Genomic DNA, 15,999 nt, shown 5'->3' with positions numbered 1-15,999 from the left:
TGACATATGGTTGTCAAGCCTCTGCTTAAAGACCTCCAAAGAAGGAGACTCCACCACACTCCTTGGCAGCAAATTCCACTGTCGAACAGCTCTTACTGTCAGGAAGTTCTTCCTAATGTTTAGGTGGAATCTTCTTTCTTGTAGTTTGGAACCATTGCTCCGTGTCCGCTTCTCTGGAGCAGCAGAAAACAACCTTTCTCCCTCCTCTATGTGACATCCTTTTATATATTTGAACATGGCTATCATATCACCCCTTAACCTCCTCTTCTCCAGGCTAAACATGCCCAGCTCCCTTAGCCGTTCCTCATAAGGCATCGTTTCCAGGCCTTTGACCATTTTGGTTGCCCTTCTCTGGACACGTTCCAGTTTGTCAGTGTCCTTCTTGAACTGTGGTGCCCAGAACTGGACACAGTACTCCCGGTGAGGTCTGACCAGAGCAGAATACAGTGGCACTATTACTTCCCTTGATCTAGATGCTATACTCCTATTGATGCAGCCCAGAATTGCATTGGCTTTTTTAGCTGCCGCGTCACACTGTTGGCTCATGTCAAGTTTGTGGTCAACCAAGACTCCTAGATCCTTTTCACATGTACTGCTCTCAAGCCAGGTGTCACCCATCTTGTATTTGTGCCTCTCATTTTTTTGCCCAAGTGCAATACTTTACATTTCTCCCTGTTAAAATTCATCTTGTTTGTTTTGGCCCAGTTCTCTAATCTGTCAAGGTCGTTTTGAAGTGTGATCCTGTCCTCTGGGGTGTTAGCCACCCCTCCCAGTTTGGTGTCATCTGCAAATTTGATCAAGATGCCCTTGAGTCCATCATCCAAGTCGTTGATAAAAATGTTGAATAAGACCGGGCCCAAGACAGAACCCTGTGGCACCCCACTAGTCACTCTTCTCCAGGATGAAGAAGAACCATTGATGAGCACCCTTTGGGTTCAGTCAGTCAGCCAGTTACAAATCCACTGAGTGGTAGCATAGTCAAGTCCGCATTTTACCAGCTTCTTTACAAGAATATCATGGGGCACCTTGTCAAATGCCTTGCTGAAATCAAGGTAGGCTACATCCACTGTGTTCCTTTCATCTACCAGGCTTGTAATTCTGTCAAAAAACGAGATCAGGTTAGTCTGACATGACTTATTTTTCAGAAGTCCATGCTGACTATTGGTGATCACAGTATTCCTTTCTAGGTGCTCACATATTATTTATACCCTGCCCATCTGGTTTGTTTCCCCCAGCCACTCTGGGCGGCTTCCAGAACATATAAAATCATAGGAAAGCACATTAAAAACTTCCCGATACAGGGCTGCCTTCAGATGTCTTCTAAAAGTTGTGTATTTCCTTATCTCTTTGACATCTGGTGGGAGGGCGTTCCACAGGGAGGGTACCACTCAGAATGAACTTATTAAAATTAATAGACCTAACTTAGTCATGGTCATTAATTTCAGTGGGTCTATCCTGAGAAAAACTTCGTTGAAAGCTGCACAAATCCAACCTTTCCTTGTTTTCTTTAACAGAGGCAAGCCAACTACACCAAAGAATCACCGAGAGTGTGTACCATGCACCCATGAATTCATTCAGCTCCTCCAGGTAATTGCTATCTAGGATGCTATTTTATAGTACAGTGGTACCTTGGGTTACATATGCTTCAGGTTACATACGCTTCAGGTTACAGACTCCGCTAACCCAGAAATAGTACCTCGGGTTAAGAACTTTGCTTCAGGATGAGAACAGAAATCGTGTTCTAGCGGCGCAGCAGCAGAAGGCCCCATTAGCTAAAGTGGTGCTTCAGGTTAAGAACAGTTTCAGGTTAAGAACGGACCTCCAGAACGAATTAAGTACTTAACCCGAGGTACCACTGTATGCTGTTTCATTTTTGAAAGCACATGGGAGCCATACAATCCAGCTTCACTGCAGAGCATACCAGATATACATACATACATAATCTTAGGGTGGCGCTGTGGTCTAAACCACCGAGCCTAGGGTTTGTTGATCAGAAGGTCGGTGGTTCGAATCCCCGTGATGGGGTGAGCTCCCATTGTTCAGTCCCTGCTCCTGCCAAGCTAGCAGTTTGAAAGCACATCAAAGTGCAAGTAGATAATTAGGTACCGCTCCGGCGGGAAGGTAAATGGCGTTTCCGTGCACTGCTCTGGTTTCGCCAGAAGCTGCTGATTTATGCTGGACACATGACCCGGAAAAACTGTCTGCGGACAAACGTCACCTCCCTCGGCCAGTAAAGCGAGATGAGTGCCACAACCCCAGAGTCGTTCGTGACTGGACTTAATGGTCAGGGGTCCTTTACCTTTTTATGCCACCTTTCCACAGTTCAAACCAGGCTCAAGGCTGCTTACAACATGGGGGAGGATGTTTATTGATTTGTTGTTGTTTATGTTATGTATTTTGTGGTTTTGTATTGTATTTTAATGTTGTGGACCACCCTGAGATCTACAGATGAAGGGCCGTATACAAATTTAATAACAAATACATAAATATATGGCGTTTCCTTGTGCGGCTCTGGCTCGCCAGAGCAGCGATGTCACGCTGGCCACGTGACCCGGAAGTGTCTCCGGACAGCGCTGGCCCCTGGCCTCTTAAGTGAGATGGGCGCACAACCCCAGAGTCTGTCAAGACTGGCCCGCACGGGCAGGGGTACCTTTACCTTTACCTTTTACATAAATATATAAATGCATAAATAAGAAAATACGGAACTGCAATGTGACAAAAAGTCATGCCGTAATAATAATAATAATAATAATAATAATAATAATAATAATAATAGAAGATATAAATAAATAAATAGTACACAAACTGAACAATTTTCACATCAATCACAAGATTTGAAATACAGATACAAAAAGGCAGCAGCAGCAGCAGCCGCAACTCTCCCCGCAACAACACCCAAAGCCAAGCATCTTTAGCAGCAGACTCAGGTTTTGCAGGTGGAGTCAGTCGGGGCTCCTTCCTCCCCAGCCAAGTAGAACAAGACCTGCAAGTCAAGGGGCAGTTCTTCCAGGATTCACAGCCAAGATATAACCAGGACTACAGGAGAATAGCACCTTGGGTGGGGCCGCTTTGCATCTCAAATTGCTTCACACTTAGAGGCTCATGGAATATACCTAAAACCAGGAAGCCTGATTAAATTGATCAGCAACCTGGTGTGCTGTGGGAGCCTGTTGCCACCTCCTCGTCCTGCTTGCTCAACCCTATCTGCCCACTATTGCTAAACTGTTCCTCACACAGTGCAGGCACCTTTCCTCTGCTGCCTCTGGTGTTCCCTGCTTATTGCTCCATATATTCTGGAGCTGTTGCCTGATTCCTCCCTTTTTTGCTCATGTACAGTGGTACCTTGGTTTACGAACTTAATCCGTTCCGGAAGTCCATTCTTAAACCAAAGTGTTCTTAAACCAAGCCCTGCTTTCCCATAGCAGCGGGAGACTCAATTGACAAATGGAACACACTCAACAGGAAGCGGAACAGGTTCTGCTTCCAAGGCAAACCTACTTCCGGGTTTGCAGCGTTCTTAATCCAAGTTGTTCATAAACCAAGCTGTTCTTAAACCAAGGTACCACCGTATCCGCTAGGGGCTCTTTCAGAACGCCCCCAATCTCAGCCTCCACTCGCTGCCCCTTTCCCCAGTAGCCACTTCTGTTAGATCCCAGTTAGATGCTGGTGGCGCGCTCGGTGGCTGTGCTGGAGCAGCTGGAGGGCAAGCTGCGTGCCCCTGTCCAGCACTCTGCGTGCGCGACCTGCCTGCCAACCTGGCCTCGGGCGATGAGCTGCAGCACCTGGGAGCTCCGCGGGGACGGGCCGATGGAGCGGCTGCTGCTTGTCAACAATGCCGGTGAGCGGGCGGTGCCGAGACGCGCTCCTGAGCACGTGCAGAGTGCATTCCTCCTCCAGGTCCAGAGGCAGCTGAGGGACCGGCTTGCAGGGCAGCTTCCTGCAGGGGCTGCTCTGCATCCTTAGAAAGGCCAGATCTCCCCGGAAAGGGCTAAGGCAGGGCTTTAGGAGGATATAACACTAGGGACATAAGCCACACATTAATAAATCTTTCTCCCAAGATCTGACAAAAGCTGCATCCTACAGATTTCTCTCCCTCTCCACCCCCCTTTCCCACCCACTTCTCCCTTTAATAGCTAAAACTTGGCATCTGCTATTTATAGTTATTTTTGCCCCAGTGCATCAGCTTGAAGCTGCCAGGTACTTAATTTCACTGTGTGCGTTTATAAATTTATTTAGAAGGATGAAGTGTAATCAGTGGATGGTGGGATTTTGGGGGGGAGGGGGTGATGGGATTTCTTTACTTTCTTCCGGGAAAGAGATTTATTTGAACCAGGAGAAAGCCAGACGCCAGATTGTATTTTCCTCCCCTCCTCACACTTCCAAAATTGTAATTTTGATGGGTTCATTCTCTTTTGACCCCCGCCCCCTTTCCCTCCCCAGTTGCTCTGATATAAGACCACTGTGCATTTTAAGGAATCCATATTTTTTATATCCTGATTATATTTTAGGTAAATCATATAGAGATTTATTTTGTATATAATTGTTTACAGATCTCTTTTTTACATCGAGACATGTATTAATTATATAGATGAATATAAATTATATAGATAAATTCCACACACGTGGGCACCCAGGGAGCATATGACCAACTAGGTGCAGTAGTAATAAGCTCATATACAATCCTGACACACCACCTCAGAAATGTGCGGGTCTGAAGAGGTGTTTAAATCTACGCCATTCCTCTGAAACCATGCTCTTTGGGACCACATGATGTCTGGCACCAGCTGTTTTATTGATGCCCTAAATTCTAACTGGGTAACATCTCTTCAGGGAAAGTTTCCTTGGGTTAGCAAGTTGGAAGAGCAATAAAGTATAATGAGAAGTAATCCCAGTTTGCTTGGACTTTGAATATATAAAAACAAAATAAAAAAATTCCTTCCAGTAGCACCTTAAAGACCAACTAAGTTAGTTCTTGGTATGAGCTTTCGTGTGCATGCACACTTCTTCAGATACACTGAAACAGAAATCACCAGACCCTTCTATATAGTGAGAAGGTGGGGAGGGGTATTACTCAGAAGGGTGGTGGGATTGGGTGATTGGCAGATAGCTGTGATGAGCCTGTTGACGACTCTTAACGACTGCAATAGGTCTTACAGGAAAAAGCAAGGGGTGAGAAGGTGAAAAATGGCTTTGTCATGTATAATGAGATAAGAATCCAATGTCTTTGTTCAGACCAGGTCTCTCCATGGTTTTAAGTTTGGTAATATGTCTTTGTTCAGACCAGGTCTCTCCATGGTTTTAAGTTTGGTAATATGTCTTTGTTCAGACCAGGTCTCTCCATGGTTTTAAGTTTGGTAATATGTCTGAACAAAGACATTGGATTCTTATCTCATTATACATGACAAAGCCATTTTTCACCTTCTCACCCCTTGCTTTTTCCTGTAAGACCTATTGCAGTCGTTAAGAGTCGTCAACAGGCTCATCACAGCTATCTGCCAATCACCCAATCCCACCACCCTTCTGAGTAATACCAAGCTGAATAACTGAGAAAGGGTTTATGTGCTTGCACACAAAAAGGTCCCAGATCCAAACCTGGCATCTCATCCAGATAAGACTGGGTATACCCAGAACAAACTTAGTTGGTCTCTAAGGTGCTACTGGACAATTTTTAAATTTATTTTGAGTGCATCAGACCAACACGGCTACCTACCTGAATCTAGATAAGGCTGGGTAAAACTTCTGTCTGAAACCCTAGACAGCCACTGTTGGTCAGTGTGCACACACTAGATGGACCACATCCGTACGAGTTTGCAACCCACATTCCCATGCAGTTCGTGTGAGCCACATTGTGCATGGATCAGGCAGACCTGTGAGCCACAGGTGTCGTTCTCCCTGCCACGTCTGCTTTGCCTCTTAGTTACCTCTGGTGAGTAACTGCAGAAAAGAGGAGGAAATTTCCCTTCCTACCTACCATTCTAGAGAGCAGCTATTGTGCTGGTGAGTGCAAAGTTTATGCAGCCTCTATGCAAACGAATTGGGCGTGGGTGAGACAAACTGCCTGCGTTCAGTAGTGAGGGTGTTTTCCTTTAACTCCGAAGCAGTAACTGCTGTTGATTTGCGCATCCTGCACTCTGCTGAGAGCACCGCTGGCATTTGAGCCCTGCAGTTTGTAAAGCAGTATAATGGATGCATGTTCCAGAAGGCTGGCTGCCTTTCTGGTATCTCTGCACTATATGTTTAAATTATTTTAAACATTCATTCCCTTTCACGAGAGAATCATGCAGCCTGTAGTTCCCAGAGGGAGGCAATAGAAATGGGCAAATATGCCAATTTCAGTTTCTCTAATTTCTCCAGATTTAAGTTCAGTTTGGCACATCAGTTAACAATTGAGTTGCCATATTTCAAAAAGTAAAATTCTTGACACCTGTGAAGTTGTTGAGTTTTTTTAAGGAAACCCAACCCTAACATATTTTTGAGCTGTTTCCGCCGCTTTTCCCATCCGGTTTTTCCCTGCCGTACATTGGCTTTCCCCCTGACATTTTGCTGATTCGACGTATGGCAAACCTAATTAACAACTTATAAAAAACAATCCTCATGAAAAATTGTCAGCATTTTCATGGATGTATCTCCTTCACATTTTTACAAACAATCTCCCTTATTTAATGCATTTTGGTATGTCATTTTCACTTAACAGTATTTTTCGCTGTATAAGACGCACTTTCCCCTCCTAAAATGTAAAGGGAAATGTGTGTGCGTCTTATGGAGTGCATGCAGGCTCCATGGCTTCAGCGAAAGCAAAGCGGCGCTGTGCAGCTTTTCCTCTCTGCGCAGCGCCCCTTCAGCGAAGCGGGAGGAGAAATGGAAGGGGCTCTGCTTCTCCTGCAGTTTCACTGAAGGGGCGCTGCACACAGAGGGAGAGAATATTTTTTTCTTGCTCTCCTCCTCTAAAACTAGGTGTGTCTTATGGTCGGGTGCATCTTATAGAGCGAAAAATACGGTATATGTGCATTTTAAAAGTCACACTTTCCTCTAATATATGCTTTTTTTGTATACCTTATTGGTTGGATAAGTTTTGCATTGCGAGATTTGGAGAGGTGCAAATTTCAAAGGATAGCTTCATTCCAGTTTGTGTACTGTATCCAAAAAATGGGACTTAGGGAAGTTTGCATTAAAATCTGAACCAAACCAAAACTTCTTCCCCATCCGCTAGTGCAATCTGCTAATTTTGTGAATGGTTTCTTATCTAGTTGTTTGGTCCACAGATGACTGAGCCTGGCTTGCTGTGCTTATTTATATTACCATGCTCATTATATGCCCAGCAAATTATCTTCCATCTCTCATTGTACATTCTTACAGTCCAAAGCTCATTTTGACAGGAAGGATTTTAACTGGGGTGACATATTCATGGTGAGATGGGGAAACTCTGCAACAAGAGGACCATTTCTGATGGTGCCATGAGGGCTGGGCTTTAGGGCAGAGAACCCGGGCTTCTCTCTTTAGGGCAGCAGGGGTCTTTAGGGTTTAGGACAGAGGACCTGGGCAGGCGGGGCCCCCAGATGTAACAGGGCATGTTGAAGCAAGTGGAATAACAGACACACGGCACTCTGGAAAGGACCCTCCCTATAAGAGCATGAAGTCCAAAGTCTAGAAATCGCCTCAATGCACCATTGCACATTGATGCCCTTTTAGTGCCTATTTTAACAACGCTTGTTGCATTTCTTTTGTCTCTAAAGGTACGGCAGGAAATCCTTGAGTTTGTGCGAGAACAAATCTGAGCTCTCAAGCCTGGAAATGTCCAATAACCGGGACAGGAACATCAGCCCCAACGCCAGACAAAAAAGAGGTAGGCAGTGCAGAGACGGAAGAACTCTAAGGCAGAAACCTAGAGGAGATGGTGCACATGCCATTTCTCTCTGCAAATTTCAGCAGCAAATTTCTCCTTTCCCACACCAGCAGTTTGACAAGAGGGCAGAAATTGGGGCTTCAAAGTGACCTGCATGAACTGCAGGGTGCCTTCTGGTCCTGATCCACATTTTGCAGGCACAACACACACAGGGATTTCTGGAAACACATTTGAATGACAACACAGGGCTCGCCCTCACTTCTGCTTGTCCCATGCCTAGAAAGCACGGGTTCAAGTGATTTCCCACTTGACCCGCTCCTTTCCCAGGGGAAACCCACTCTTTGGTGCTAAATCAGAGCAAGCATCAATCCAAAGAAAACTTGAATTGTCGATTGCTCTTGGGGGAAGGGGGAAGCTGCAGGACAAGAAGTGTGAATGAGCCCTTATTGAACTTGCCTTGGCTGTTACGCAAAGTGCTGGGCCACTTCACACAAGAATGGACAGGACATCCTTTCATCTCTTATCACTTGATTGCATGATGCTTGGGACTTCTATCACTTGGAACATCAAGTGATGAGTGCAAAATCAAGCGATGGCTTGGGCACATAGTGCTGGACTTTCATGTTACATTGTATGCAGGCAGGCTTTCCCACTCAAGGCGCTTTTTAACTGGAGTTGCTGAGGATCAAACCTGTGGCCTTCTGTGCTCTGCTACTGAGCTAAAGCTGCTCCCTGAATGGTTACGATTTTGACACAGGGGCCATGCAAAGCTTTGACAGCAAGTCAATCGACTGATGCTCTGTATTATCTCAACCAGTATTGTCTCCCCTGACTAGCAATGGTTCCTCAGGACCTCAGATAGAGGACTTCTGAAGCTAGCTGAGCATCCTTTTAGCTGGAGGTGCCAAGGGAGCAGAATCTGAATTCAACTGGCAGCTCATTTGCATGGTGGAAAGTTTATATCAGGCAAACATTTCTCTGGTTTACAGCAACTTGTTTTGCAAATGCTGTTATGTGGGGAGAGGGCCCAAGGCAAACCACTCACCCGTGTGGTCGTGTGAATTCTTCATTCATTCTCCAGTGAAAAACATGTACTGCAATTCCATTCATCTGAAGCATTCTGTAGATTTGGAGAGCAAGAGTGCTGTTACCTTAGGGATTTTCAAAATATGAGGCTACACATTATGCATTTAGTAAGCTAGCAGTTTCAGCCGTTTGAGGTTTGGTCAGTCTTGCCAAGTAGAAGATTCCTGACCATTTGAATAGCAGAAGAGCTGCTCCACAGTGTTAACGTTATTTTTCAAACCACCCGTCCAATAGTTTGGTGCACCATCTGATGAACCATCTGCTGGCTGATTTGGGATTTAATTTCATGTTCATGTCATGGATCCTCAGTCATTTTGTGGCTGAAATTCCGCAAAAAGTCATGAAAAGTTTGAACCTAGTTCACAGGTGTGTCATAAGGAAAAGCAATGTTTCCTTAAAAAAAGGGGGGGGGGTAAATTAGTGTGCAAACGATGGCACTCTGGCATGAGCTAACCTAGATGACTCATCTCTTGAAGAAAAACAAGGAGGGGCCATGGCGTTTTGGTTATAGTTGCTTTATGGCTCCCCAAGATAGTATTGCCAGGCAGTGCTGACTCCAGGATATGGGGGGGGGGCTTGGGGAAGACACCTTCAATGGACCCCACTTTTGCCCCTGGAATGCAGAACCTGTGACCCTTCCATCTCTCATCAGCCCCAGCCAGGATGAAAGCCAGAGTTCAACATCTGGGTGACGGGCGGAAGAGCACAGGTTCCTCATTCCTGTTCTACCCCTTCATTGCCGTTGTTGTCTGTTGATGCTGCTCCTGTGCCTTGTCGTTGACCCTGCTGCTGGCAATGCCATTTCAGATTTCAAGGTACAAAGCATTTCTGGGAGAGAGGAGAGCTAAAGATTAAATTTCATGGGGTTCCCCACTACGACCCAGAAAACCCCGTGTCTCAAATGTATGAGCAAGGCAGGTTAGCCAGGACAGATCCTTGATCTTCTTTTGCCAGCAGTCAAAGGCAACCAGCCTCCCAAAGGGAGCCAGCTAATGGAACACCCACCAGATGTCAAAGAGAAAAACAACTACTAGACTTTTAGAAGACATCTGAAGGCAGCCCTGTTTAGGGAAGCTTTTAATGTTTAACAGACCACTGTGTTTTAATATTTGTTGGAAGCCGCCCAGAGTGGCTAGGGAAACCCAGCCAGATGGGTGGGGTATAAATAATAAATTATCATCATTATTATTAACACTCCTGCAGGCCCCACGGCCTCCTCCGGCACTGGAACAGCTATGCAGCATTCCTGGGAAGGAGTCCTGGGGTTCTGAGACTCACAGCTGCTGTCTTGTGAGCACCCGGTATAGCAGAGTAAAAGCAGCTCAGATGGAGATGAGGAGGTATCTGGGCATACCTACTTTATTTCTACTAATTACAGATTAAAGAACATAACAAACACATATGAGAGGAGCAGCCCTCATACAGACATCCCATCTCGTCGCAAGACAGAGCAGAAAGAAAAAGTACAATAGTACCAGAGACAGAAGTCACAAAGACTAGCTTCCTTTCTCACGGAATAGAAAATAAACAAGAATCAGGTGATCCTTGCAATGGGAGGAGTGAAATGCTAACACCAGTGTGGTGTAGTGGTTAAGAGCAGTGGACTCGTAATCTGGTGAACCAGGTTCGCATCCCCGCTCCTCCACGTGCAGCTGCTGGGTGACCTTGGGCCAGTCACACTTCTCTGAAGTCTCTCAGTCTCACTCACCTCACAGAGTGTTTGTTGTGAGGGAGGAAGGGAAAAGGAGATTGTTAGCCGCTTTGAGACTCCTTAAGGGGAGTGAAAGGCGGGATATCAAATCCAAACTCTTCTTCTTCTTCTTCAACCTTTTCGTATGCAGAAGCGTACAACATGGACACTGTGGTTATACAGATTTGTAGATATTTATCTTGATTTCAGTTGACAGATTCTTCTTCTTTTTTTTTTTGGTATTGAGTTTTCCCCGTGATTTTTTCTTTCAGCACGATATTATTTTTTGTAAGTAGCACTGTGAAAAGTCACTCAAACATTTGTAAAAATAAATAATATTTTGGGAGGATTTCCTGCGCCAGGGGCACCTGCAAAGAGACAGCTTTACTTGGGGATGGCTGCTGGTGAGCGCATCGTGAAGGAGGGCTTTCACCTTCATACTTGACATGCAGCTCATATTGTTACACTGGAAGCCCTATTTCAGAACAATCCCTGCATTGGGAATGGGGAATCTCAGGCCCTAAAGATTCTCCCCCTAGGCTACAACCCTCACCAACCCTACTTCTCAAGTAACTGTGACTATGCCTGTTGCTTGCCTGGTTGGAGCATGGAGAGGTGTGATCATTTGCAGAAACCTCTGGCTTTAGCGTGGTCTACTGCACAAAGGTAAGAGCCACACCCATTGCTCCACCCACTTTTGATTCTGGCTCCACCCACCCTGGATGGTTGCCGGCAAGGGAATGTGGCCTTGATGCTTTAAAGGGTTCTACTCAATGGTCCATAATTCCATGAGCAACCTTGGGTGTTTTGTGGACAGTAGGTTTTTTTTGGTCTTTTTTTAACTATTCGCTTTTCACCTACTTTCCTGCTGACTTGTCTTCCTTTTGGAACTGTGTGTTCCCTCCCTCCCCAAAAAGCACCTTCCCGCCTTCTCCATTTTGCTCCCAGGTGAAACCTAGCTAGTCAAATCTATCCCTTGCATAACAAGAAGGATGTTTGGCTCAGCTAGTTTGCTTCCTTGTTTCCACAGCCACCTTCCCAGCTAGTCACTTGCTGCGCAAGCTCACGGCTGGCCAAGCGTTCCAACTTTTTAATCACCTCCCCCTTTCTCCCCCCCCCCACAAGCTCTTAACTTTGCTCTCTCCACAAGCTGCGAGGCTGACCCCTTTGCCCTGCCTCACCTCTCTCTTCCCTCTGCCTCTTTCTCCTAGCTGATTATTCCACCAGCCTTAATCTTGAGCGCTCAGCTCTTGCTAGAAAGCGGTTCACATTGCAAGGTCTTTCCAACCGCAGAGCTCCACCCAAAGGTAAAACCACCGCCACTCGCAGCGCTTGATCGCCAGCCACACGTCTCCCGAGCACGGTGTCCATCCCATAATGTCATCCATCACACCCTGCAAGGGTGACCGCATCCCATCATAATGTCCTCGTCCATCGTACCCATCCCCTAGCTTCACCCGGGCTGTGTTCACATGACCTGCTTAAAACACAGTGAGGCCATTTCCCCACGCTGCGTTTCGAACTGCATTTGCATGCTGTTGCACAAATCAGTATGGCCGGATGCTTTTTTCCCAAGTTGCCCACTTTTCTGTCTGTACCACCAATGGGTGGAGAAGGGGTATGGATGACTTCATAGGGCTTACGTCTCCAAATCGGATTGAAGCTAGTTTGCAGGGAAATGCATCAAAATGCAATATTTCTCAAGGAACTACAGGATAGATGTGGATTGTGGCTTCAAAGCAGTGGGAACACTCTGGATTCAGAGAGAGCAGGGGTGTGTACACAGCCTCAGTGTTTTCTTCTTGGTGGTGTTTTTCAAAGGTGCCAGCTCTGGATTTAGGATGGTACAGGTGGTTCCTCACCCCCCACAGGGCCCTGAGCCAAGAAGATGCAAAACTGAGAAGATCCAAAATTGAGACGATCCATTTCGTGGGTGGTGCTGTGGGTTAAACCACAAGGCCTAGGACTTGCTGATCAGAAGGTCGGCGGTTCGAATCCCCGCGACAGGGTGAGCTCCCGTTGCTCGGTCCCTGCTCCTGCCAACCTAGCAGTTTGGAAGCCCGTCAAAGTGCAAGTAGATAAATAGGTACCATTCCGGCGGGAAGGTAAACGGCGTTTCCGTGCACTGCTCTGGTTCGCCAGAAGCGGCTTAGTCATGCTGGCCACATGATCCAGAAGCTGTACGCTGGCTCCCTCGGCCAATAAAGCGAGATGAGCACCGCAACCCCAGAGTCGGTCATGACTGGACCTAATGGTCAGGGGTCCCTTTACCTTTACCTTGATTTGGGGGTGCCAATTTTTGGCCTCACTCAGGGCGCCATATTATGAAGGATTACCAAATCTGGGGGCACTCCCTGGTTTTACTCACCTGCCTCCGACATACACAATAACTTTGCCTTCTCAATTTCTGTTGTCAGGCTGCTGTTAAAGGCCTCTTAAGAGGAGCGGCAACCCAAGCTTTTAAACGAATTCCCTCCTTTTTTTAAGAGCTGGAAAGAGCAACCGAAATGATGGAGGGGCTGGAGCATCTCCCTTATGAGGAAAGGTTACAACTTTTGGGGACATTTTTAGTTAAGAGAAAAAACAAGTAAGAGGAGACACAGTAAAGGTCTAGGAAACCATGCATGGGGGGGGAGGGGAGGAAATGAATAGAAAAAAGTTTTCCTTTGTCTCTCATAACACTATAGCCTAGAGCTGTCCAACAGAAGTGCTTCTTTACAAAGTGTGAAGTTAATCTATGGAATTTGCTCCCTCAAGAGGTAGTGATGGTCACCGACTTGGATGGTTTGAAAAGATGACTAGATGAATTTAGGAGATGTAAGGCCTGTTGGGATGTTGGCAGGGAGACGGGGGCATCCAGTCTCCCTTGGAACAGCCGGGCGAACTCCAGTCTCCCTTGGAACAGCATCAATCAGCGACTCATAGCTTCAGAAGCCTTCAGAAACTTGAGCACGCTTTATCAGCACTTTATCACTTCACAACAGAAGTGGCGGACAGAGACATGTGTAAACATTATTTACAGGCGTTTATTCAGCATAGTTCAGGAACAAAGGGAAAAACATGTCTGCTTCCCTTCGTGTCCAAGCACACAGCAATAGAGCAAAAGCAATATACAAACAGAAGGTCCCAGCAAGCCTGTGCTGGAAGTAAACAGGCATGTGACACACAGGCATGTGACACACAGCAGTCATGCCTGTTCTGTTTAAGGTGGAACGGAACTATATCCTAACATCCACCCGTGACTGTGAGCCACGATAGTCATGTTCCACCTTCACTGTCAGAGGCAATAAGCCTTCGAATACCTATAGCTGGAAATCGCAGGCGGAGTGTTACTGTGTTCAAGTCAGGTCCTACCTGTGAGCTTCCCACAGGCATCTGGTGGACCACTGTGAGAACAGGATGCTGGACACAACAGCAGCAAGAATACTTATTGCAAAGTATTGGAAAACACAAGATCTACCCACCCGGGAAGAATGGCAGACGAAGGTGATGGACTACATGGAACTGGCTGAGATGACTGGCAGAATCCGAGACCAAGGAGAAGAGTCGGTGGAAGAAGATTGGAAAAAAATTAAAGTTTATCTTCAGAAATATTGTAAAATTAAGGAATGTTAGAAAGATGTTGGAATAGAATTATGTGGTTTTAGCAGAAAAGATATAAAGGATTAAGTAAAAATGAATTGGTGAAAGAAGAGAATGTAAAATCACAATATATTAAGATAAATTATAAAGATAAAAACAAAGCTGGGAAGGATTTTCTGAAATATCCAACTGAATTAGAATACAAAAATGGGAGGTGTGAGGAGGTCAAGGAACTAAGTGAATGAAAGCAAGTGATGTAAAGGTTTGATCTGGTTTTGTTTTTTTTAACTGTTTGTATTTTTTCTGTTTTTTTATTTTTCTTTTTTTTCTCCTTTATTTTTTCTCTTTGTAATTTTTAAAATTTGAATAAATATTATTATATATATAAAAAAAGAGAACAGGATGCTGGGTCCAGCAGGGCTGTTCTTATGTCCTGGAGATGTTCTAGAAACGGTTCAGAAAAAACTGGAGCAACTGCTGTACGAGTCAAGACTAGAGCTTTTGTATTTGATCCACTTGCAAGCCGTACCGTATGTTATATTAGCTGTGTACCCTAAAGCCCCAATCCAGATTGGGACTCTGGCATGGGGGTAGTGGAGCTCTATGGAAAGGGCCTAGCTCCGTGGCAGAGCATCGGATTCACATGCAGAAGTTCCCTAGGTTCAATTCCTGGCATCTCCAGGGAAAACCCCCATCTGAAAGTCTGGAACATCACTGCCAATCAGGATGGACAATCCTGAGCCCACAGAATCTTAGAATTGTGGACTTGGAAGGGATCCTGAGGAGCATCTAGTCCAACCCCCTGAAGTGTAGGAATCTCCAGCCAACTTCTAGGAACAGTCTTGGTCAGTATGAAAATAGCTTCCTGTGTTCCTAGTCTGTATTAGACTCCCTGTGCCTCTAGTTTGTATATGGAGAGGAAGCTCACATTGATGCAAATGAGAGAGTCGTCATCATCCCGTCCCCCCCGATGCAAATCACAAATATGCAGGGGGGGCTGATCCAGAATAAGACCCTCCCTCCGTCTCCCAGCTGCCTAGCTAATCTAACACATCATTTTGCCCTAAAAGTGATGGCCCAGGCTCCATGGTGGCATTGCAAGGTACAATTGTGTGGCATTGTATGAGGTACACAACTTAGGGTCCATCTCAAGGGAGATGCAGGATCAGATCTCCCAACATACTTTTTTTAAAAAAAAGCCTTAAGAACACCATTTAAGACTTAAGAGCACCATAAGAGGGCCTTCTCGGTAGTGGCGCCCGCCCTGTGGAACGCCCTCCCATCAGATGTCAAGGAAATAAACAACTATCTGACGTTTAGAAGACATCTGAAGACAGCCCTGTTTAGGGAAGCTGCCTGGAGTGGCTGGAAAACCCAGCCAGATGGGTTGGGTATAAATTATTATTATTATTATTATTATTATTATTATTATTATTCCAACAGGAGGGGACAGAGACAGGCAGGCACAACACGGACATTTGCCTTCCTCTTATATGTGGCTATTAACAGCTTTTTGAGTGGGAGAGGGGTTGATTTCAGTCACAAAAAAAGTCACAGGGGGTAGGGAGAGAATTAACCTCCTCTCTCAGACCTCTGATCAAAATGGATTTATTTAGAGGTGTGCCGGCTGAGGCCAATGTGAGTTGTGGTCCAGCAACATCTGAAAAGCACCAGGCTGTTGAAGGCAGATTTAGGACACTTTTAGCTGGCTTTTCGTGAAAATAAATTCCAGAGTGGGGAAATAAACGTGTGGCTAAAAAGGCATTGAGAGATCTAAGCAAGGGATCTCCTGTGCTAG

General features: G+C 45.7%; 1 protein-coding gene across 11 annotated transcripts in view; it reads left to right on the top strand.

Moving 5' to 3' along the window:
• MCF2L2 (MCF.2 cell line derived transforming sequence-like 2) overlaps positions 1-15,999 on the top strand; it is a 218,911-nt gene that overhangs the window by 183,586 nt on the left and 19,326 nt on the right. For 7 of the 11 annotated variants that reach the window (XM_079977629.1, XM_079977626.1, XM_079977632.1 and 4 more), the window contains exons 25-27: positions 1,515-1,587; positions 7,734-7,843; positions 11,831-11,926. In XM_079977629.1, coding sequence (XP_079833755.1) covers positions 1,515-1,587; positions 7,734-7,843; positions 11,831-11,926 — 279 coding nt within the window. The remainder of the gene's footprint in view (positions 1-1,514; positions 1,588-7,733; positions 7,844-11,830; positions 11,927-15,999) is intronic. The other 4 variants (XM_079977636.1, XM_079977635.1, XM_079977627.1 and 1 more) reach the window with 1 other exon arrangement.

This window comes from Podarcis cretensis (genome assembly GCF_951804945.1).
Source record: "Podarcis cretensis genome assembly, chromosome: 5".
Taxonomy (NCBI): domain Eukaryota; kingdom Metazoa; phylum Chordata; class Lepidosauria; order Squamata; family Lacertidae; genus Podarcis; species Podarcis cretensis.
The sequence above is the reverse complement of the archived record's forward strand: the minus strand, read 5'-3'. Positions and strand labels throughout refer to the sequence as shown.